The 24,809-nt window shown below is 35.7% G+C and overlaps 2 protein-coding genes across 2 annotated transcripts; one reads left to right on the top strand and one right to left on the bottom strand.

Moving 5' to 3' along the window:
- The first annotated feature begins 14,374 nt into the window (after positions 1-14,374).
- On the top strand, positions 14,375-16,627 carry LOC113288094 (exopolygalacturonase-like). Its single transcript, XM_026537037.1, has 4 exons — positions 14,375-15,080; positions 15,170-15,475; positions 15,565-16,086; positions 16,173-16,627. Exons 1-4 carry the CDS (start codon positions 14,952-14,954, stop codon positions 16,416-16,418), a joined length of 1,203 nt encoding a protein of 400 aa, XP_026392822.1. The 5' UTR covers positions 14,375-14,951; the 3' UTR covers positions 16,419-16,627.
- Positions 16,628-22,250: 5,623 nt separating this feature from the next.
- LOC113285789 (pirin-like protein) lies at positions 22,251-23,891 on the bottom strand. Its single transcript, XM_026534553.1, has 5 exons — positions 23,645-23,891; positions 23,484-23,533; positions 23,325-23,392; positions 23,065-23,231; positions 22,251-22,934 (listed from the first exon to the last, which is right to left on the bottom strand). Exons 1-5 carry the CDS (start codon positions 23,749-23,751, stop codon positions 22,430-22,432), a joined length of 897 nt encoding a protein of 298 aa, XP_026390338.1. The 5' UTR covers positions 23,752-23,891; the 3' UTR covers positions 22,251-22,429.
- Positions 23,892-24,809: the final 918 nt, after the last annotated feature.

Raw genomic sequence — 24,809 nt, 5'->3', positions numbered from 1 at the left:
ACACTGAACCAAACAGCACTCAGAGCTGAACCGTTCAGCGCTAGATGGTGGTTCCGCTGACGTGGTCTTCTAATCTAGCCGCTAAATTAACCATCCCATAGGACTTAGAAGATTACCCTAACTAACGTGGATGGCCAATCTAGCGGTCAGATATCTAACCCATAAAACTTAGCCTAATAGCGAGACATGTTAGCGATGAACAAGTTACTCACAATTATTAGTTTTTGTGTGGAATTAACTACTTGTTATTATGTCGATATATTATTGCCCAACTCACAAATGAGAGAGGGACATATAGTTATATAGGATGCATGATAGAGCTAATAATTCAGTAGAAATGGGGTCCATTCCTCCCTGTTCGTTCTTTCTAGTCCAATAAATTTGATGAATTATTAAGTGAGAGATTCATTGCAGGAGCTGTATCAGTATCTTGGATTTTGCTTAAAAATAAGTATCTTGGATTTGGACACCAGTCATATCAGATATCTGGTTTAAAATTAGGTCGTGAATAAATAGAGAACATTCGGTATCTAGTGAGTGGCGGGTGATAGATAAATGGACACAACACAGGAGTAGGTTTCAATCAAATTCCCTAGTTTTCACTTCAAAATGATTGGAAGTTTCCGAAAGGGTGTTCAATATTTTGTTCATCCACCGTGCAACTAAAAAAAACAACATGTTTTCTTCAATATCGGAGTGCCTAATATTTACATGACTAGGGCAGCCCATGCAGACTGAACAGATCATGGATTTGTTCATTTTGCTCCCATTATGTGATGAATAATTCACAAACACAGATGGATAAATGGTCAAATTTATTGGTTTGTTCACTGCGGTCAAAGGAAAAACGTGCGTTTTATCTAAAAATTGCACGGGTGAACTTAGTCCGCGCGGCTCAAGTAAAGCCGCAGGTGGTTGCTCTTTATCTGCTGGCGGTTCTTCATTGACCGCCCAGTATTAGTTTTATATTGTATTAAATATATATTTTTTTGTTTAATAATGTTAAAGAAATCATTGGTGGGACCGAGCGATTAGATTTGTTTATTTTGTTCTGATAATGTTTGTTCTTCCACGTGGCTGTACAAAGTTTTCGGTTTATTCATTACCATAGGAAATGTCCTTACTAAAGTAAATGCATGTCTTATGTTATATTTCAATATTGATCTGGATGATAGAAGGATTTGATGAAAGATGCATAAAAAGAAAAGAAAAAAAGACATAGAATATCTTGTGTTATAATTTGGTTCTTTGAAGATGAACCAAAAGTTTGATCATCAGTTGATCATTTTGTGGTGTTCGGAAGAGGTCTTTAAGTTTGCATCAATTTTAGGAAAAAATAAGGAGAATAAACTTACGGAAAATTATATGAATTGTTACCTGAGAACCCAAAATCAGATCTTTTGGTATATTTTGTGCTTTCAACGTATTTTTATCTTAATTTATTAAATAAAATATTTTAGTTTTGACCTGACAATTTAATGATCTCTAACTCCCTTGATTAAGATGTCTATCTATTATAAATCAAATCTAAATTGGGTTATTGATGTATTTTTCTGTCTTTCTATAAGGAACTCATCATGAAGTTACTTCATATGAATCCCTGAAATTCGGTTGGCTGATGCATCTATGGTAGTTCAGAGTGAACCTGCCTTGTACTTCCATTTCATATTCCCTTTCTCAGGTGGTGCAAATCTTGGGAATCTTCATCTATGAAATGTGAAAAGACGAGTGTACCCAAATATACCTTAATTTAAAACTTTTCCACCTATAAGTCCTTTCTCCGAAAGTGATTGTCTATGGACTGAGTCGAGACAATACAACTAACCGGTTCACACTTTGTGTGATCGTCTATGTATACGAGATCGAGAAAATACAACAACGAAGTATGATTACTTGATAATAGGTTTAGACTTAACCAAACACTATAGGATTGCTCAAGTAATTAGGAATTGACGTTTGTGTATTTTACTTATAATTATAATAAAAACAATTATAATTGCGTAAATAGAAAAGTATCAGACACAACAAGATTTTGTTAACGAGGAAACCGCAAATACAGAAAAACCCCGGGACCTTGTCCAGAATTGAATACTCTCAGAATTAAGCCGCTATACAAAATCTAAACCAACTTCGTATAATTGAGACCAAGCAACTAAACCTATAGTTCACCTAGTTCCCTCAGTATCCCTGCGCCTCCAACTTGTAATAAGTCACGCACTTGGAACAATTCTTTTGGTTCTTATTGCAAACAGTAAAGGAATAACAAATCTGTTCGGTAACAACTCTTTTCAAACAAGTGATATGAGTTTGACAAAAGGCTCTTCCGTTTATCCCAATAAACTCCATTGTCAGGTTCTTAGATCAATCTATTCAACAAATACCCAAAGTAACTGTTTAGACTATGCAATCAATACTCTTAATCACAAAGAATTGTATTGATGCTGATCTACTCAACTAATCAATCAAGGTTATCACAAAGATAAACTGATTAGAGTTGGATCCCCAACCGATCAAGTTTTGTGCACAACAAAGATTTGAACTCAAATAAGAAATCTTATTTGTCTTCAAATCTTCTTAGATCTTCAATAAACACCTGCACACAAACAACTTGAATCTCTTGTGATCAATCACACACAGAACGGAGTCTGTTAAAGATGGATTATCATAAGACGTCTTTAGATCTACAAACATTCTAAAGATCCCCGTCGATATTTCGATCTAGTTTGAGTGAATCTTATATCAGAATAGAAGATTCTCAAGCATAAACAAACTAGGTGGAATCAAAGTTCAACAACCGTTAGTCAATCAAATCAATTGAAAACTAATAATAAACTGCAATTATCTAGTTTCCCACCAACGGTACTCGTAGAGATTCTCAATCCCAAAGAAATCTTTAAAACGAGCGGTCGTAAGAGATTTCTACTAATTAGGGTACTTTCCTCTCCGAATAGACGACTCCACCAGTAACAACACAACTATGTAATTTTGCAGGCTCTGAGGATTAGTTTGCTCGAAATTCAAACTTCAATATTTATAGACCAAGTAAGTTTGGACACCAAGGAATTTCCAAAAATGAATATTCTCAAAGATATGCAATAAAGCCAAAATCGGTTTTCATAATTCCTGGAAATGCTCTGTCCAATTAGTAAATGCACATTACCGATTTTTATTTTCTAAGAATATGCGTTTAATTGATAGAAATTAAAAGCATATAAAATTAAAAACCTTAATTAAAAGATTCTCAATTTATTTCGATCCGGGATTCTCCTTTAGTTATTAAGGAATATCTTTGAACAATAATAGATAAGAATTGCTGCACATGTTCAAAGTATGTCGACATCTCTACTTTGTAAATCCTTTTTCATATTTACAATCTTGGAACCGATTTGCAACACTTCCAAACGAGTTTAGAATTGGTTCATCTGACTTCCAAGAACTATGTGATTGATTATCCTATCAAATTACCATTAATGGGTTTCACGGTTCTACCAAAACGCAAAGCTTCGGTTCTACCTCCATGTGGGTACTAGGATCGGTCACACTAGCTTTCCAAAAATTTGTTGAGTAGGTACTGGGATCTGTTACCACATTATTATGGTATTTACTTGTGATCGGTTGCACAAGTCATAGGATCAGTTATCAATTACTAAGACTTGTTGTACCTCTTACAAGGATCGATTCCACATACTTGTGATCGGTTGCATATCTTACTAGGAACGGTTCCCCAATGTCTAGAGTTGGTCATACCAATTATAAGATATCGATCATACCATCTCAGGTGATTACTTAAGATTGGTTTCACTAACAAAAGTCATACCAATACAAAAGTCAGGCATTCGGAATAGTTTTACCAAGATACATAAACAAGCAATGAGCGGTTATACTAAACACACATATTGGTAATCCAAAGATTTGTAATAAATAACAATACCAATAAGCCTAGCGATTTCCCTTTCGATTCATAAAACAAGTTTATGAATTGTACTTCCTTTAAACAAATGTAAAACATTGTTTCCTAGGACCAAATATTCACCCATACCCATACATAATCACAATAGCATTCATATTATTATGTCGACGTCTTATATGCGAAGTTCAAAAGATAGACGTTATACTTCGTATTGTAATTCCTTGATACTATGTCTAACTAGAGTATAATCATTCACAGCTTCGCAGTTATGTTTTCAATATGCACGACTTCAAAGATACGTTAGGAATGAAACAGTTCAAGTCAAATATTACTAACCTAAAGAGGAAGGATGATGTCGTCGATGTAGCTCTTTACTTCTTCACATTCTTCAAGTATTCACGTAATACTTGTAAGTCTCATATCCTAGTAACTTTCTAGCTAACCTATACGAAGTTGACTCTAGTAAATAATCAAGCGACTCTTTAAATGAGTTTTGATTCACTAAAATATGACAACCAAACTTGACATACCAACGCTTGGTGGGTTCAACCGAGCAATGCTCTAACAAAGTGTATATTCACTCCATGGAGTTCTTTTGCCCATTTTAGGGCTAGCTCAGCAGCATTTGTTTCTCCATTTCCGCTGCATTTTCAGTAAGCTGGACAACCTCTTGTTCCAATGCAGCATCATGAGAAATACAGAGCAATTCACCCAATGTTAGTTCTGTTAGTATTGTTTTCTTCATTCTGAAGTATATAGATGGAAAATTTTATGCAAAATCTCTCTTTGTGATCAACAATAAGTCTTTCACTGGCCAGTTTGGTGTTTCTATTAAAGTATAAATCAATTAGGATGCGAATCTGGTTATGTAGAACTTTATTAAGAGAGTAGAAATGTTATTTGATTCTTGTCACAATGCATGTTGTATCAAGAGCAATTTTCTTGAATATTTTTTTTTTAAATAAATAAATAAAAGGGTTAAGATTTTATTAAATAAATAAATAAACAAAAGCAAGCAACCTAAGTCACGCTTCAAGCAAGAAAAAACAAAAACAAAAACAAAAAAACAATCCAACCCAATATCACGTGATACCTAGAACATCTTCCTTATTATTTACAATCAGATTTTTGAAAACGTGGCACCTGAACCAACCAAAAAAGATCTCTATTGATACACTAATCTCTTAGCTACGCTTATGTTGTGTCTTCATCTCTTTTTCCCCAACACCTTTTTATTTCTTTCATACCACAGAGCCCATACAATGGAAACGGGTAGCATCTTCCACATTTTTCTTGTCAAACTCTTCCCATTGTATGAAGGTCATTACCAAAATCGCTCCTTAATTGATAGTTTATAAGTTCATGACAACCCCAGTCTCAGAATTAATTAATCATATACTTTTTTCGATTATATACACTGCGATTGTATATAATCTACTTTGTCCACACGAGTGTTGCAGAAGTAACATCGAATCTCTGCAATTTCACATCCTCTCTTATTTAAGTTATATATCCACTAAGGGAATTGCATTATGGACCACAAACCAAAAAAAGTAACTGTACCATTATAGGAAATTAATGAATTCTTCATAATGTGATTGAATCATCATCAGTGCATTAGCCAAGCATACTCCTCTTTGGCCGTGTATGTTGTATTAGATTGATTGAGTCATCATCATAAGTGAAAGTTGGAGCATCTTCTAATAGTACCAGCAGGTTTGTAAACTCCCCAATTTCCTCATCAGAAGGCTGCATTCTGAATTGTATATTCCACTTCCCTTGCTACATAAAATATGCAACTTTTTCATTTTTGTTTTTTGCAACTTTAAATGATTTTTTGTAGTCAAACAAAAGGGAACTTTCCCTCAACATTTGTCTCTCTAGATCTTCACATCTTGACCCCTAGCTATTTTTAGTTGTGTCACCATATGGATTAAGTTTCTTTCATTCTGGATACTTTTTCAGAAACCTCTTCCATATGGTTGTTTGTATTAATTAGCCTAGATGTTATTAGCATAATCTGTTTTAGTTTTGGATTGAATGACTCTTATCCACGATGCTTATCTTTTATTTGCATACCTTCAAGTCCATTTTGTCAGCATTGTTTTGTTAGTGTCTCTTGGGTTACTTATGCCCGTTTCCCCTAACTTTTTTAGTCTACATAGGTTCTCTCATGTCACCCACCAAATCCTCTTCTTCTTCGCAGTACTATCCCATAGGAAGTACCGCATGAATTTTATATAGTTTTTTCTTCAAAAGTAATGACATGAACTATACTGGTAAAATGATAAGAGCAATTTTAGTGAGCTTAATTCTTCATATTCTAGAGTGAAATCGACTTTTCCATGATGCCAACTTTTTGTTGAATTTGCACAGTACAGTCCCATACTGATTAATGTTTGTTTGTAAGTACTTTGATAAGTGCTTAATTACATGTTTAGAATGTCAAATCCATACTTTTTTAAGCTACAATTCTTGTATATTATTTATTATTATGATTATTTTCTAGTTTATGTGTCACATTAGGTGAATCATCTAAAAAGAAGCTACAAATTGCTTAAATGGACAAGTAAATGGAGTCTATCAATGAAGGAAGGACCAAGGACCAAATTCAACTCATCCAAATCCAAGATTTCTTAATACCATTTTGAATAGAACGAGAATACGAAGTGAATGCAAAAAGAACAAGGTCATTCTGATTTTAGATGAAGAAGTTATGGGCAAAACAGCCGAAGCGAAGAAAAACAATCTACAACATAACCATGCCAGTATAGTTACCAACATGCCGGCAGTCACGCTATTTGGGACAAATTTTATGTATGTTTAAGTCCCTAAATTGTCACGGTTCACTTGGGGATCGACCATGCCGGCACAAGTAAGTTTTGTGATAGAGTTTCTGAGCTATTTTGGTCCTAAATAGGAACAATTCATTGAAAGTCGACCATGCCGATATTGGAGAACCTAAGGGGCGTATTTTGACTTCTAAAACAAGAAAATGTTACTTGGGAAGGATTCTAAACCCCATAAGAGAGGAGAGTTGGAGGCCAAGCATTCACGACTATAAAAGAAGCTATCCAAAGGCCCAAGAAGACAATCTTTTATATCTTATACTCTATCACTACATCTTAGACTACAATTCTACATCAAAACCTAAAGGGGTAAACCATCCATTCTTCCATCTTCAACTTCTTATTCTTCTTCTTGTTCTTCTTTACAATACGAGTATCTAAACCTTTTGTTGATTAAGGATGATATTGATATTCTAGCATGAAGCTTTATTAGTTATAAAAGTTTGTTTGAAATTTCAATCATTATGTCGTTACCATATATAATATTTATGATTGATTCTTAGATTGATCTCGGATGCATACTAGATTGATCTACTGATTGTTCTAAAGCTAGTATAGGTTATGAGATATGTAATAGTCGAATAACTCTCTACACAAGTAGAAATAGAGAGACCTTGTAGAAGGATTATGTGGAGAAATTGCGAGTAAATACAACATAAGAAAGTTGACCTTGATATAAGAGTTTAATTACTGAGATCAGCCTAAATTCACAAAGCTTAAAGCGGTAAGTTGGATTACACCTTGATTGATCTACTACTTGGTGATCAGAAGAATAGAGTCTGGTAGTCGATAACTTCCTTATCAAATGATAAACGGATTTTTAAGGACAACACTGATCTAGATGTTATTCTACGGTTGGTGATGAACGATTCTAACGAAAGATAGATAAGTATATTAACTCAGTTAACGCTTGGTAATGATGAAGGATTCTTCGATCATCTATTTTCTTTCTTATTATCATTTTTATTTACTTTAATCAAACAACCCCTTCTTTAGTATTTATTCTTGTTTTGTTGATCCAAATAACCTATCAATTACACAACTCTATGTGGGAAGGAACCGTATCACCGCTATATTACTAGTTAATTAGTGGAAAATATCTTGAGTAATTTGTTGCACTTACGACACACATCATACTTCCAATATGAAATCCGAATATTTAAATGGTAAACTCTCAACCTTACAGTGTAAGATTTTTGCGATGTATTGAATTTTGTTATCTTCCCATATACTAGTGATTGTACTTTTTTTTCTAGATTAATGTTTAAGCATTTTATGGCTTCATGCACTTACACCACAAGCATTAAATTTTTCACCACCTTTTATTTAGCATATAAAAGTATTAGTGTATCATCAATAAATTGCAGGTAAGATACACTTATCTCAGAAGTCCTTCAGCCTTCTTTAGAAGTTGGTGAGTGAAAAAGCGATGGTCTAACAACCACACACAATATTTCGTTCAGCAATCTGTATGAACTAACTCCAATATAATTCCAAGAGAATCAACTAGACAGTCAGACTCAATCAAGGAAATATATCCAAGAGAGTTATATCTTAATATGCAATCGAACAGATAGAGGTCTGATTGATATGAGAAATAACTTGAATGGTACCAAAGACCAATGTTCAAGTGTCAATCAATTTCAATCAAAAACCAAAGGTTGGATTTACCAATTGATTGAACTACGCACACCTTGTGATATCTTAATTATATAAACAAATATAATGCGGAAAAGAAATAACACAGACACCAGAAGTTTTGTTAAAGAGGAAACCGTAAATGCAGAAAACCCCCGGGACCTAGTCCATATTTGAACGCCACACTGTATTAAGCTGCTACAAACACTAGCCTACTACATGTTAACTTCAGACTGGAATGTAGTTGATCCCTAACCAAGTCTCACACCGATTAAGGTACAGTCGCATTCCTTACGCCGCTGAATCCCAGCAGGACTCTACGCACTTGATTCCCTTAGCTGGTCTCACCCACAACTAAGAGTTGCTACGATCCAAAGTCGAAGTCTTTATAACCAAATCTGTCTCCCACAGAAAAGTCTATTCTGATAGATAAATCTGTCTTCCACAAAAATACCTACGAAGTTTTTGTTCTGTCTTTTGATAAATCAAGGTGAACAGGAACCAATTGATAATATGATCTTATATTCCCGATGAAAAGCCTAGAAATATCAGTCACCCCACAATAACTTAACTATATGGTAGTAGAACAAGTTATTGTGGAATCACAAAGAATGAGACGAAGAGCTTTGTGATTACTTTTTATATCTTACCTATCGGAGATAAATCTCAAGCCAATCTTAGAGAAGATAATACTCAATATGATAGAACAAGTAATATCAGAACATGCAACTACAGAGAAAATGGTTGGGTATGGCTTCAAAATCCCAATGAAGTCTTCAAGTCGTTAACCTATAATGGTTTTAGGAAAACCTAGGTTAAAGGAGAATCGACTCTGGTACACAACTAGTATCACACATGAGGTGTGGGGATTAGGTTTCCCAGATGCTAGAGTTTTCCCTTATATAATCTTAAAATCAAGGTTTGATAGCTTAGAAACAAAGCAGTCAATATTCACCGTTAGATGAAATCCTGATTTAAGATTCAAGCTAAGTTTTCTTAAAAACAAAGCAATATCTCTCCACCGTTAGATGCTCTTATCTTGTTACACACAAATGAAATATACCTTCATTTTGATATGGGTAACCATACCTAAACGTGTATATTGGGTTGGCTCAACAATAGTTAACCGAAGTTATCCATATTAACACTTTTGTATTAACCACATTCATCTAACACTTCTAGATCAAATGATAATCAAATGAATATAATTGTGTTACTCATAGAGTTGTTCAATTGTTTATATTCTCATAGAAGTATACAAGACACAATTGAAACAAAATCGGATTTGATTCAAGAGAATCAATTCATGAACATTAAGCCAAGATTTGCAAAGATTGCATTCCTTAATTTATAAATGTATTTGTTCATGAGTATGAATTCATACTTAACCGATTTTAGAACTTAAACCAACTCAGTTTGCAAACGGCTATGCAAACTTAAGTTTCGGGCTTTGGTCTTGTCCGGTAGTTCGCATACCGGTATGCATACTGTCATCCCGGACCTAACTCAGGTAGAACCGTTCGCATACTGGCATTCAAACTTAGTTTCCATACCTGAATCATACCACAACAGTTTGCATACTTGTATGCATACTGTGCTATATCCAGACAATAGTTAATTGTTCTAAACTCTCATTTCAATCATTGAAACATAGTTAGAAGACGAAAATAGCTGTCTCACACAAACTATTAGCTTATAAGTAATTTTCAAGTGATCGAATAATCAATGCGAAACATTCTGAGTCGACATCAAATGACTGTCTCACACAAATCATGTAAGATGCTTCAAGGCAATTTTCACATGATCATCTTCTGACTTATTATTTAGTTTCCAACAAATAAATTGTTTATAACTAAACTCATCAAGAATAATGATGAACGTAGGTAAAGAAAAAATCTTACAACACATATTTCGAGAAAGATATAAGCGAGTTAAACTCATCTCAAAATATCAAATGTGTATAATGTAGAAGTATATATAGCTATACGGCTTAGTATCAATAGGAGATAGAATAGAATAGACTTTTGAGTGATAGATAAGTTTTAGTCTCCACATACCTTTTGTTGATGAAGTTCCTCCAAGCTTTCCTCAGTAGATCTTCATCTTCAATCGATGAACACCGTGAAGTCTAAAGCTCAACTACACATTCTATCCTAGTCCGAGACATACCTATAAGTAGACTAGAAATCAAGACTTATAGTTTTGATCACCTAAACTTGACAAAAAAGCTTAAGATAGCAACACTTGCGAGTTCGACCGAGCAGTGCTCTAATACTGAGTAACTCACGTACAAAGATAAAAATAAAAAGGTGATACTGAACCTCTCTGTCGTAATCCTTTTTGGGTCTTGAACTTGTAATGTTGCACTACCACTGCCAAGTATGGATGATTATGCAGATGACAAGCACAAAGAAATCTAGTTTCGCCACTTCAACCTAAATCATTCATTTTCAAACAAACTTTCCAAGCAGTGACAATTTATGTTATCAAAAGCTTTCTCAATATCAAGCTTACATAATACTTATGGAATCTTGGACTTGAGTCTTGCATCCAACAACTTCCATGCGATAAAGATTTCATCTTGAATTTCAAAAAACTTCATTGATGTTTTGATATTGGTTTTTGCATCACTATTTGGAGCCTTCTTTTTAGAATTTTGGAGATGATTTTGTATACACACCCCACTAGAACAATTGGTCTAAAGTGAGGTCTATTTGATTCTTCCCTCATTTTCCTGAAGATGTTATCACACTTATCCTTCCAAATGTACCAGAAAGTGGTGACATAAACAGGAGCCTAGTTGTTGTAGACATTATTATTAATTTCAAACCACTTATTTAACCGGTTGTATTAATTCCAACCCCCAAATGGTTTGAATTGTCTCCACGAAACAGCTTCCACACATAGATAATTAAAGGGCATTACATGAAGTTATGAGAGAGGGTATCTTCACTATACTTGTAGGAGTTGCAAAAGGATCAGTGTAATGAAAGATTCTAAATATTTTGGCATGGGTGTGAAGGATTTTATGGGAAAATTAATTTCCAGATGATAAGTGGATAAAAGGGCTTGTATGAAGCTTCCAGTTTTTCTCCCAATGTGGGTTGTGAGATTTATCTTTATATCCGTCATTTATTTTGAGCTGGTATAGAAATTTGACAATACCCCCCCCCCCCCCGGTTACCTAATCTTATTTATGCATGTTGATGAAATGAGTAATGAGAATTGCAATGCAGTCACCAGTATGCAAACCAAGTCTGTTAGGGATTATCGACTGGTGTATCTGTGTGAGGGGTGGGTGGGTGGGTGGGTGGGGGGTGGGCGGGGGAAGATGCATTGGAATATTCTTCGAAAATTCTTGATTAGTCTGATTATCTTTAATGGATAGGAAAGTTTGATATCCTTTAGTAATCAAACTGGTTTTTTAGCAATAAACTATACTCTATGTATAGTGTAAAAAGACTTGCACATGGATAAAGTATGAATGAAATTTTAAGTTATCTACCAAAGAGTTATGTGTTAGAGATGCTTAAACTATAATGGAATTTTATGTCTATGGTTTCGTCAAACAAATTGTCTAGTTGCATTAAGTTGCTTGGATAAAGCTTGTTCACTGAGATTGATTATTTCGATAATCTTTACTTGTTTTGATTTTTGACCAAAGGAGTTTATATTGAAAAAACAGAAGATCCTTTACTCTACTTTATCTCTAATTGAAATCTTGATTTTGGAGAGTGATAACCAAGTTAGTTACCGAAACAGATTTAGTCCTTTGCTGATTCGGGTTTGATCCAAAGGATTTGAGAATGAAAATCTTCACAACAAGTGAAGCAACTCAATATAATGCCACAATAGACTATGTCTTGGGATTTACAGGCGCAGACCAAATTGGTTGTTGGCGTCGGGATTCTGAAGAAACTGAATAATGAAGGAGCATTTACTTGGTCTCAACTATATGAAGTTGCCGTAGTCAATTTGTATAACGGCTTAATTTTGAAAGTATTTAAAACTGGACTAGGTTCCGGTGGTTAGAATTGCTACCTCCACACTAAGTACCAATCATTGTTTCATATAGCGGCCACTACTTCTTCCACCAATATTTAGCCACGTGTTAACTTCTTGATTAATTAACTACTTTTAGAATTTTTTTCATATTAAACCACATGAAATATCGATCGGGCGTACATATTTGCGATCAACAAACTGACTTGTATTCTCTCTATAAGACTTGAAATTCTCATGGCGCTTTCCACATACATGTATTAGAAAACTCTTGACACGTCGGATTTTAGGGAAATTTATGCTTTCCTGATTGGACATTCCCTAAAGCTATCTTTCTTCTTTTTGTTAGTCGATCTCAAAATAATATTTTACCAATTTTTCGCTGACAGCTCCATTATAATTTGAAGAAGCGCTTGAATTTACCTAGTGCCCAAATTCCTAGTTCCCGAATAGACTAGTAATCTCTTTTTTTTCCCCTTTGAAATAGGAGATATATTGGAAAAAAGAGAGGAAGCTATACAAAGTTACATGATATGCTCAAATGATCAGAGGATCAAAACAAGCAAGAAAGAAAACACTCTTGCCACACAGCCATCATTAGAGACTAGTAATCTTCATCTTCGGCAGACCCCGCTGAACAACAATTTATGGACCATACCATATTTTACATGACCATAATTCAGTGGAGCCACTAATCCACCATACTCCATGTATTTGGGATAATGAGGACCATTAGGTTGACTATCATGCATGCTGTCGAGGGAAATTTTGATTTTGCTTGGAATGCCAGAAAATTGCATGATTGCCAAAGGGGTTACCTGTATTAGCAGGAGTGCCGTTTGAGTGATCGACGATCAGGATCGGATGTAATTCTTTTGTCTCATATAAAACAGTAGCCCCTGCTAATTCCGGTCACCCCTTCGGTAATCATGCAAAATTGATATGAATCAATTTAAAATAGAGCATCTATGCCACCACATGTTAGTACATTTGGAAAGCTAGATGTGATTTTATATTTAAACAAATCCAGCCTAATGTGGGAGTAATCACCCTTAGAATAAGGCAACATTTGTGCAACCATAATAGAACTGAGGCGCTGACCTAGTTTTCCAGTGGGCCAAAGAGATGCAACACACAAACATTGCAATATCTGCTGAATCAATGGACATTCTAGATCGTTTCAAACTACTCTACAATGAAGCTGCTCAAGGAAGATTTCATCTCAAATACTATGAAGCGGGACAAAGTCAAGAAGACACTAGTATAAATATGGCCATAAATCCCATATCTTTTGTTTTATTAAATCTTAGTATTATTACTCGTAGTCAAAACATGGAGGCATTTAACTTAGCCCTTCTTTACAAGAACAACGTTGGCAGACTGAGTGGTACATCCACAACTGGTGCAACACAACTCATATGTACTGCCTTTCCAGGCCTGAGCCTTTCCTATATAAAAATAAATAAATTAAAATAGAGCTCTAAATTTCTTAAAAGATATACCTACACGTGAGTCTACCTGGCATTTGGAACTAAAATAAACGTACATTACCAGGGGGTAGGTTTTGAGAACGACCTAAAAAACCAGAATTCCGCTAATTCCAAACACCAACAGCACTTCCAAATCAGTTGCAACATTTGGAGTTTAGGTGTAAAGAGCCTAATAACCTGATTATTTGCGCCTAATTGCAAACTAGTTCGGTGTACATGCTGCTTGCTTTTTAACCAAATCTTTGGCCAATGTTTATTAGCACTGCCAAATTTCTGAATGATTGTTTCTCCTTATGCCGAAGAAATGTAAGTAAAAAGGACCGAGATTTTTTACATATCCGGGGTGCAAAAGTACTACTGCATTAAGTTCTTGCACAGAGTAGTTGAATTCTGATCCCAAAGATAGATGCTATCAGATGTTGACAAGGTTTCAACCCAGGTCGTGGTTACAAATACTAAACAACTTTATAACTCTGAAACTCCTAACATAGTTTTGGTCCCAATTTGTCCTGAACTGACTTTACTAGAGCTAGATTTTCTTTTTGTTGAAGCATTCTAGAGCTAGATAGTTCTAGCAACTGAGCTGTATCCTATTTCATGACAATTCTACTTCTGCGTTGCCTCTGGAGTAGTGAACATTCTAAGAAAAGTAACATACCTTTGATGATTTCACTTGAGAAATATCATTTTTTCTTTTCGCAAGTCAAGTTAAATTAAACCATCAATAATCATCCAGCTAAAAAGTACACCGTGCCGTGCAGCCATGCCATGCTACATAGTACATAATATCAAAGGGTTTATGGTGGACTTGGTAAAAACTCAAAACCCTAGTACGTATTTATAGGTGCAGAGAAATGAGGAGTAATACCGGCTGATTGAGTTTAACTAGTTCAAAGTGAAGACCCTAAAATGAAGTGGTAACTGAAAATCACATTAGGTGAGATTAAGGATCTATATATACTTCCCAATAAGTTGTCTGAAATCAGCAAACAAAAAAAAAAAAAAATAGAAACTTAACATTTGTCTTTAGTTAGGAAAAAAAGGAAAAGAAAAGAAAGAAAAATGGGTTTGAATCCGTATGTTGGATATTTTAGTTTATTGTTCTTATTAGAAGTATTTGCTGCAGAAGCTGCAGATTTTAATGTTGTTGACTATGGGGCTGTTGGCGATGGCGTTAAAGATAGCACTCAGGTAAGAGAAATAGAGCTTCCTACATGCGAAGAAATTGTGTATATTTATGCTAATTATTATGATTAATCTTTTCTTAAATTTTGATTAAGGCCTTCATTGATACTTGGAAATTAGCTTGTGCATCAAAGGCAACGCCATCATATATCGTTCCAAAAGGTTCATTTCGAGTGGGTCAAGTGACGTTCGAAGGTCCATGCAAAGGTTTCATGAATTTCGCGATACAAGGAAATATTAGGGCTGAATCTGATCCAAGTAAGTTCAATGAGAACTGGATTGTATTCGAAAAAATTAAGGGAATGCAACTCTCTGGTGGCGGAACATTTGATGGTCAAGGTTCGGTAGCTTGGAAGAAAGATCTGTGCAAACAGGAAGGGAAATGCAATACCTTACCTCCAGTGAGTAATCAATCATTTTGCACGATTTATTATATTGAACGATGTTAACTGAGATAGAATGTCATTGTTAATTAATGTTGTGCATGCAGAATGCTCGATTCGACTTCATTGAAGACGCGCTTATTACTGACATAACGTCGCTTAATAGCAAGCAATTCCACATCAATATATTGTCTTGCAAAAACATTACGTTTTCATCAGTTACCATAAAAGCTCCAGGAGATAGTCCAAACACAGATGGAATTCATATGGGATCCTCGAATGGTGTTAACATTACAAATTCAGTAATAGCAACTGGAGACGATTGTGTTTCGATTGGTCCTGGAAGCCAAAATGTATACGTTGTTGGCGTAACTTGTGGACCAGGTCATGGTATTAGTGTTGGTAGTCTTGGAAAGTATAAAAATGAAGAAGATGTCCGTGGTGTTACGGTGAGAAATTGTACCATCACCGGAGCTTCTAATGGAGTAAGAATCAAAACCTGGCCAAAATCACCAGCTAGTGAAGCTTCGGATTTCATTTTTGATGACATTGTCATGGAAAATGTTATGAACCCTATTAATATCGATCAAATTTACTGCCCGGATGGGGGTAGCAGCTGCGAGGAAATGGTGAGTACTGACTGATTTTTCTTACTGATAACTCTTGTAGACATTTTTGTTATTTGGTTCTTACTGATTTCTCTTCTTGGTAACAGGATCCGTCGAAGGTAAAGATAAGTGACGTGACGTTTAACAATATTAGAGGAACATCACAGACGAGGAATGCCATACGTATTGTTTGCAGTAAGGGTGTTCCATGCGAGGATGTAAGAATTGGTGAAGTTAATCTCAAGTACACGGGGTCAGATGGACCAGCGAAATCAGTTGTTGAATTTGCGGATCTTATACTTTCCGGTTCACAAGTCCCACCAGTTACAAATTCAGCACCAAATTCATCTTAACTACATGTCTCGATCTTCTATCGTCTTGATAAACTAGGTGTAGTCAGGTTAATATGCTAACAACTAGTTTTTGAGAAATAGGTAGTTTTCATGTTTCTTGAGTGATAGGGGGAAGCAATAAGGTTCAGTTTAGCCTGATCCAAATTGATTGTACAAGTTATCATTAAGGCATCATTCAGTCTATAAAATAAAGTTTGTTCTGTTCACAAGTTTTGTTTTAAATTGGCAGCTCCCTGTGCATCCATAGTACAGCACTTTCTCGAGTGCTCAATCATGCACCCCTACTGTACCTAGCTAGTAGAATCTTCCACTGGCTTACCAGCATCGTCGAGATCAAAAGCCTATCGTAATACAAACGTGGTGTGTGACTTTGGATTACCAAGCACACCGTGGTCGCCTCTCATTACTAAAAAAGGGCTCCTATTAGAAAAAATACTCTATTTTAAGTTTGTTACGAGTTATATTAGGAAGAGTTCTCGTATTCTGCAAGTCTTATGTCGTGCTGATCAAGTCATATTGATGTATAAATATCTTAAATATCTAATGAGAAAGGCAGAACTTATCGTGAATTTAACATGGCATCGAGCGTGGTTAAAACCCTAAAACCCTAAAAACCCTAAAATCATTTTTTTTTTCATTAAACAGAATGGTAGAAGAAATATCAAAAGACGGAGAAAAAGGAAAACAACCGGAGCATGATTCATCGAAGAAAAATCCGGTGTATCGTCTAGGATCGAGTGATGGTCCTGGTATCCTTATTATCCCGATTGTGTTAAGAGGAACTAACTATGATGAATGGGCTAGATCCATTAGAAAATCATTAATAGCCAAATGAAAGTTTGGTTTTGTTGACGGCACAATAAAAGAACCTACAGATCCCGAACAATTGGAGGAATGGACTGCGGTTCAATCAACCATTATTTCCTGGATTAACAACACCCTGGATTCTTCCATACGATCGACACTGGGAGATTATGATGATGCTGCTCTTCTCTGGACACACTGGGAGATTATGATGATGTTATTCTTCTCATGCAAATAACTTGAATATACCAGCAGCTCAACAGTCAAATACGACATCTACATATGGAGCTGGCTTGACTGGTGTGACAGCAGCTCAACTTCAACAAGTACTTGAGTTTTTGAGTTCAAACAAACCAAAAATTCAACTACAAGGTAAACAACATCAGGCTTCCTGGATTGTAGATACAGGAGCTACGAATCATGTCACATGCAATATAGATGACATGATAGAAGTAAAAGATATCAAGGCATGCTCAGTAGGTTTGCCAGATGGAAAGTAGACGAACTCTGATAAAATTGGAACTGTGATTCTTCCTGGTGGTTTAAAACTTGATAATGTGCTTTATGTACCTCGGATAACTTGCAACTTAATCTCGGTCACATAGATGATCGATGAGATAGCTTGTGTTTTGCAATGTACTAACAGTTTATGTTTTATACAGGACCGGTTGACGAGGAAGGTGATTGGAGTGGGTGAGAGACAAGGTGGACTATATCTGTTTCGTGGTGTACCTCCAGTAAAAGTGTTTGCAGTAAGTGGGGATTCGTACGAGCTGTGGCATCAAATATTGGGACATCCTTCAGAAAAAGTATTGAAAAAGATACCTGTTGTGAGCTCGTTATCTAAGAAGAATAATAATGCTTGTGATATTTGTCCACGAGCAAAACATCGTAGAAGTAGTTTTCCTAATAGTCAGAATAAAGCTAGCTGTATATTTGAGTTGGTTCATTTGGATTTATGGGGGCCTTACAAGACACCTTCGTCTTGTGGAGCTCATTATTTTTTAACAATAGTTGATGATTTTTCAAGAGGTGTGTGGATTTATTTGATCAAATCTAAAACTGAAGTTGAAATGGTATTTCTTAATTTTATTGCTCTCATTAAACGTCAGTTTAGCAAGGAAATCAAACATGTTAGAAGTGATAATGGAACAAAATTTAATACTTTGCGTGGATATTTTAAGACTAATGGGATAATATTTGAGACATCTTGTGTTGGTACGCCCCAACAAAATGGGAGAGTTGAGAGAAAACACCAGCATATAATGAATGTTGCAAGAGCTTTGAGATTTCAATCTAATTTACCAATACAGTTCTGGGGTCAGTGTGCATTAACTGCGGCATACTTGATAAATCGAACACCAACACCTTTACTTGATAACAAGACTCCATATGAAATTCTTTTTGGAAAGCAGCCACCATATGATCAGTTGAAAGTTTTTGGGGGTTTGTGTTATGTACATAATCAAAACAGTAAAAGAGATAAGTTTGCAAGTCGTGGAAGAAGATGTGTATTTCTTGGTTATCCATTTGGTAAGAAAGCATGGCAAGTTTATGACTTAGACACAAAACAATATTTTGTGTCAAGAGATGTGGAATTTTATGAACACCAGTTTCCATACATGATGTAAAATGTTGAGCAGTCAAATAATATTGATACATCCAGTAATGAAGTATGTTGGAGTGATGATGAGGATAGAGAAGAAGTACAATTACCTAGTGAAGATATTGGATATAAACTGTTTGAGCTACAACAACAATAAAGTAATGAAGAACCACAACTTGACATTGAATATGAAGCAGAAGAATTAGAAGGAGGTGTTCAAGAACATCCTAAGGAGAGTACACATGATGCTCTCTCTGGTGATACGTCAGCTGGAGTTGTGGAAGATAATAGAAGTGAGATGAGTAAAGGAAAACGTCAGAAAATTCCTTCTAACAGATTCAAAGGTTTTGTGATGCATACTGTACGAGAAAATAGTCCACCTTCCACTCAACCTACACAATCATCTTCCTCAGGTACACCTTATCCTTTGACATATTATGTAAGTTGTGATCGTTTTTCTGTGGCACATAGAAATTTTCTTGCAGCTATAACAGCTGGAAATGCGCCTAAGAACTTCAAAGAATCTATGAAGCATCCAGGATGGCAAAAATCCATGGCCGAAGAAATAAAGGCTCTAGAGGAACAAGGAACATGGGAATTGGAGGAATTGCCACCAGGTAAGAAGGCATTAGGAAGTGAATGGATTTACACTGAGAACCATGATGAAAATGGGAATTTGATGCGTCTCAAAGCAAGATTGGTCATATTTGGGAATCATCAAGTTGAAGGATTGGATTATAATGAGACCTTTGCACTGGTGGCAAAGATGACAACAGTTCGTACTTTTCTAGCTGTTGCAGCAGTTAAGAATTGGGAAGTGCATCAAATGGATGTCCATAATGCATTTCTTCATGGTGATCTGGAGGAAGAAGTGTATATGAAGATACCTCCGGGATTTTTCAAAGGAAATTCTAATATGGTTTGTAGAATGAAGAAATCATTATATGGCCTAAAACAGGCGCCTAGATGTTGGTTTGCAAAGTTATCAACAACTTTGAAGAATTATGGCTTCAAACAGTCATATTCAGATTATTCTCTTTTTACTATGACAAAAGGAAAAATGCAGCTGAATGTCTTAGTTTATGTAGATGATATGATTGTGGCAGGCGATGATCTAGTTGAACTTCAGAAGTTTAAAACTTACTTTGGACAATGTTTCAAGATGAAGGATCTGGGAAAGTTGAAATATTTCTTAGGTTTAGAAGTGGCTCGTAGTAAACAAGGTTTCTACATATGCCAAAGAAAATATGCATTGGATATTATCATGGAAACAGGATTATTGGGTGCAAAACCTGCAGAGTTTCCAATGGAAACAAATCATCAACTAGCATTGGCGAAAGGAGCTGTACTTGATGATGTGGAAAAATATAGAAGACTGGTAGGTCGTTTGATTTATTTGTCAGTCACAAAACCAGATCTTGCTTACTCAGTGCATATTTTATCACAATTTATGCAACAACCAAGAGTGGAACATTGGGAAGCAACGCTTCGTGTTGTAAGATATTTGAAGAAGAATCCAGGACAAAGAATTTTGCTGCGTTCTGATAGTGGTCTTAGTTTAAAAGGATGGTGTGATTCAGATTGGGCGAGTTGTCCATTGACTAGACGTTCATTAACTGGTTGGTTTGTTCTTCTTGGTTTTTCTCATGTGTCTTGGAAGACTAAGAAGCAGCATACAATCTCTCGTTCCTCAGCAGAGGCAGAATATAGATCTATGACAGCAGTAACATGTGAGTTGAAGTGGTTGAAACAATTACTTGGTAATTTGGGAGTTCACCATATGCATGAGATGAATCTATTTTGTGATAGCCAATCGGCACTATACATTGCTCAGAATCCAGTATTTCATGAGCGAACAAAACATATTGAAGTGGACTATCGTCTTGTCAGAGATGCCATCATACGCAAGATTATATCATGCTCCTATACTCCTACAACGGTGCAATTGGCTGTTATCTTCACAAAGGCATTAGGGAAAACTCAGTTTCAATTTCTTTTGTCCAAGATGGACATTTATGATCTCCATGCTCCATCTTGAGGGAGGGTATTAGAAAACATACTCTATTTTAAGTTTGTTACGAGTTATATTAGGAAGAGTTCTCGTATTCTGCAAGTCTTGTGTCGTGCTGACCAAGTCATATTGATGTATAAATATCTTGAATATCTAATGAGAAAGGCAGAATTTATCGTGAATTTAACAGCTCCATAATGGTGGAATTTGTTATTGTGGTTGCAGACCTTCTGCCTTCTGGTCCAACCAAGGTTTACTCCAAATACATTGTCGGCATCGTGGAAATCCCAATGCTTCAGCGCGTACCTTAACTATCTGTCATGTTTAATTACTTGGCCTCTGGCTTATTATCTCTTAAAGCCCTGTAAACTAAAAAGGATAAAATCCGATTTTGTATGACCAGTTTTAGTTGTTGAACTTGATTCAGTTTAGCACAAAAAATCAGTGATGATTTTTTTGACGGTATCTTCCTCAGCTATTGGAAGAATTTACAGGATGAGAAGAACAGACGAAACTCTGGGTAACACTAAACTATTTTGGCTCCATTAGGATCTACAAGTAAAGAACAACTCAACTAGTATTTAATAGAGCTCTTCTATTATGTTTTGGAAGTAAGATCTGTGCATACTTGAGCGCATTCCGATAATGTAGGATTTCTCTCTTACACTAATCATCCAATGTAGATCCGTAATAGAAACAGAATAGAAAAACAAAAACGGTGTATTAGTGAACAGAAAATACAGATTTTACCTTTAAGCAGTATGTCTCTAATCAGCCTCAGAGCCAAACTGCGCAAACTTTTGTGCCAAGGGAAAGAAAAAGATTGTTTCAAAGAGCTGGGTAATGTGTGTTACTTATTCTTACTCAAAACCAGAATCAAATCAACAATCTCAACAAAATAAGATTGTACGGCCTACCGTGAGAATTTATTAATAAACAAGTGAAGAAAAGGAACAAGAACGGAAATGCAAATACAAATGCTATTTATAATAACAGCAACCAGGTCTGACATTTACGCGGTTTCCTTAGAATTGAATTTCCTAACAACAACAAATACGAGGGCTACAGCAACAACTTTTAGAATTCAAAGTGAAGATCCTAAAATTAAGTTTTAGCTTATTTAAGCTTGTTAATTTTCGTGTTGATAACTTCTCTCAACACCCAAATAGGAGGGATTCTATAAAGAAAAAAAACTGGCAAAAAAAAAAAAAGCAAAAAAGTAAATAAAATTGATTTGTTTGTCAGTACTCTTGGGCGGCGGCTCTTGTATGGCATATTGCAATATGCAAATGCATTTAAGTTACAGCCACAGGTTCAACGCACGCTGCAGTTTTACTAGATGTTTTATGGATCCTAGTTCTGATTAGCGAAGTGCTTGTTGGCCTACGAATGTTAGATCAATAGAATGAGATATTGCAGATGCCTCTTTATTATTGCTGGCTGATAACGTCGACCATTTACATTTGAAACTGGCCAGCACAATATCCTACTGACCAATCATTAGATACTAGACATTAAGAAACAAAGATCTCCTTATATTCCATTCACTTGTGTACAAAAAGTTGCCAGTTTGAGAAAAGATAAAATGGACTACATTTCAAGGTCAGACAGGCTTTGTGACTTCCAGAATTTGGCTTTCTCGAAACCATTTACGCTATTCTGGTAATCATAAAAGGTTTGATCAATCTCCTCTTGAGTGTTCATCACAAACGGTCCATACTGCGCAACAGGTTCGCCTAAAGGTTCACCACCAACTAATATGAATCTAAGAGGATTCACAGATTGGTTCCACACCTCTAGACCATCACCAGACCCTAAAAGAAGAAGGTTGTGTGCTGAAACCGGTGACGCTTTCGAGTTACCAAATACACCTTCACCTTCAATGACGTAAACAAAAGAATTCCAAGTCCGTGGAATTGGTTGTTGAAGGTGAGCTCCTTGTCTTAGTGTGAAATCTAAGTACATTGTTGGTGTCCTTGTGTAAACAGGTGATTGGGATCCCAGTGCTTCACCTGCTATAACTCGAACCTCGATTCCGTCTTTTGCCACGGTTACTATGTCCTTGCTTTGCAGTTCTTGATATCGGGGGTCAATCCTAAGAGAACCAAAATAGAGAAACAATAAAATGTTAGTTTATCATCACCATCTTGCACTAACTACAGAGCTTTTGGAGTTGATTCAGTTCAGCAAACAAAAGAGAGTTAGGAAGAAAGAAAAGTTATTACATTTTGTTCTTGGAAGAGAGATTGATCCACAATTGAAGACCCTTTTGAGTCCCCTGTTCAGAAGGCATTTCAGAATGGACAATTCCTTTACCAGCAGTCATCCACTGTAAATCTCCAGCTCTAATAGTACCTTTGTGACCTTCAAAATCCTCATGCGTCACTTCTCCCTTTATATTAAACAAAAAGGTAATTCTTGTTAGTATTATGAAATTTCAGAGCGATTTGCATTTTGATAGTTATGGTTGAAGGATTTGTCTTACCTGCAGCATATAGGTAACAGTCTCAAAACCTCTGTGAGGATGATCAGGAAATCCCCCTGGAGCCGAAACTGCAAAAACAAAACATTTATGAACTACTTTAATTAGTTATTCCTACTTCACTTAGAATAATCAAGTTAAGTAAAGATTAGTAATACCAACCTGAGAATTCATCCAGAACAAGAAACGGGTCAAAATACTTCAATTCGAACCTGTTAAGATTAAAAAGAAAAAACACGAATTAATATTAATCAGATAAACTAAAATTCAGTTTGTTTCGTACATTTCAGAAGGCAAAAGAAGAACAAGATAAACAAAATTACCTGCCAATGCTTCTTCGAACGACAGCGCCAACACCTTCCCGTTGCGGCTTTGCAAGAAATTTTCTAACAATCATTCTAGGTTCTCTGATTTCACTGGTATTTGACATTTTTCTTCTGTTTTGGTTTTTCAATCAAGTCGGAGAGATGTGAAAATCGTATACAAGTTATTGTTATCAGTGGTGTAGGATTGAAAGTCTGAGAAGCATTATATTTATAGACAAACAAACTCGAAAGGGAGGAGGCTTTAGCTTTTGAGGTATGGGATCTTTGAGTTGACCATTATCTAATCCTTTTTCGCGAAATGTCTCACTTGATATAACGGTAAATATTTTAATGTTTTGAGCTGTTCATACATATAGTAAGTCAAATCATTTGTCGATATTATAATTTAGATTACTTAGTATTTTATGTTTCTATTTTCTGCTGACCATGGAACAAAATTCCTCACTAGGATTTCTTAGGAAGATTCTAAATTATATGTGGGGGTTCCATTTTCCTTTCGAATGACATGACAAGATGATGATGACTGTAATGAGGTCACTATGACATCTTGGCGATGTTTTTATTTGGATTTGCTGGTTCATCTTGAATCTGCTAGTAATTTACCCCATGTAATTAGTTGTTTATAATTGTTGTTTGGATTAACGTAATATTTGAAAGGATTGAAAAGGCAATCAACACGAAAGCCCTCTCATCATCCAACACAGTTGGGAATCTTCGGATGCATTCCACTGCTACTTTCATGTCATGTAGGAGTTACATGTTCCTTGAGGAACAGTGACGTTTATAATGCATAAGCATAACGTATAAGGGGAGATGGAAGACTCAACTTCTTTACAGGTGAGATGGAAAGAGGGACAGGTTGTTTAAGTAGTTAAGCTTGGTAGCTGCATGGAGTTAATTGGTTTAAAGTATAAATTTATGGTGTGCGGTGTTGACTATTTTTTTTGCATAAATAAAATGATTAGGTAGGGTTGGCAATGGATAAATATCCGCCGGATATTGGCCATATCGATAAGGTTAAGGTTAAGGGTTATCGGATATCCGATATCCGATAACATCCGACGGATATCAAAAATCCAATTCGATAAGGTTAAGGTTAACCTATCGGATATCGTATTTTTATCCGTTAATATCCGGTTTTGTTGGACAGAAGCAAAATCTG

Source organism: Papaver somniferum, chromosome 6 (assembly GCF_003573695.1).
Source record: "Papaver somniferum cultivar HN1 chromosome 6, ASM357369v1, whole genome shotgun sequence".
Lineage (NCBI taxonomy): Eukaryota > Viridiplantae > Streptophyta > Magnoliopsida > Ranunculales > Papaveraceae > Papaver > Papaver somniferum.
The sequence above is the reverse complement of the archived record's forward strand: the minus strand, read 5'-3'. Positions and strand labels throughout refer to the sequence as shown.

Excerpts from the sequence above, each read along its gene's own strand:
- LOC113285789 (XM_026534553.1), bottom strand. The coding sequence starts at position 23,751 with ATGTCAAATACCAGTGAAATCAGAGAACCTAGAATGATTGTTAGAAAA. Across the intron at positions 23,534-23,644 it reads GTTCGAAGAAGCATTGGCAG|GTTCGAATTGAAGTATTTTG; the intron begins GTAATTTTGTTT and ends TAATCTTAACAG. Across the intron at positions 22,935-23,064 it reads CTCTCTTCCAAGAACAAAAT|GATTGACCCCCGATATCAAG; the intron begins GTAATAACTTTT and ends TGGTTCTCTTAG.
- LOC113288094 (XM_026537037.1), top strand. The coding sequence starts at position 14,952 with ATGGGTTTGAATCCGTATGTTGGATATTTTAGTTTATTGTTCTTATTA. Across the intron at positions 15,476-15,564 it reads AATGCAATACCTTACCTCCA|AATGCTCGATTCGACTTCAT; the intron begins GTGAGTAATCAA and ends TTGTGCATGCAG. Across the intron at positions 16,087-16,172 it reads GTAGCAGCTGCGAGGAAATG|GATCCGTCGAAGGTAAAGAT; the intron begins GTGAGTACTGAC and ends TCTTGGTAACAG.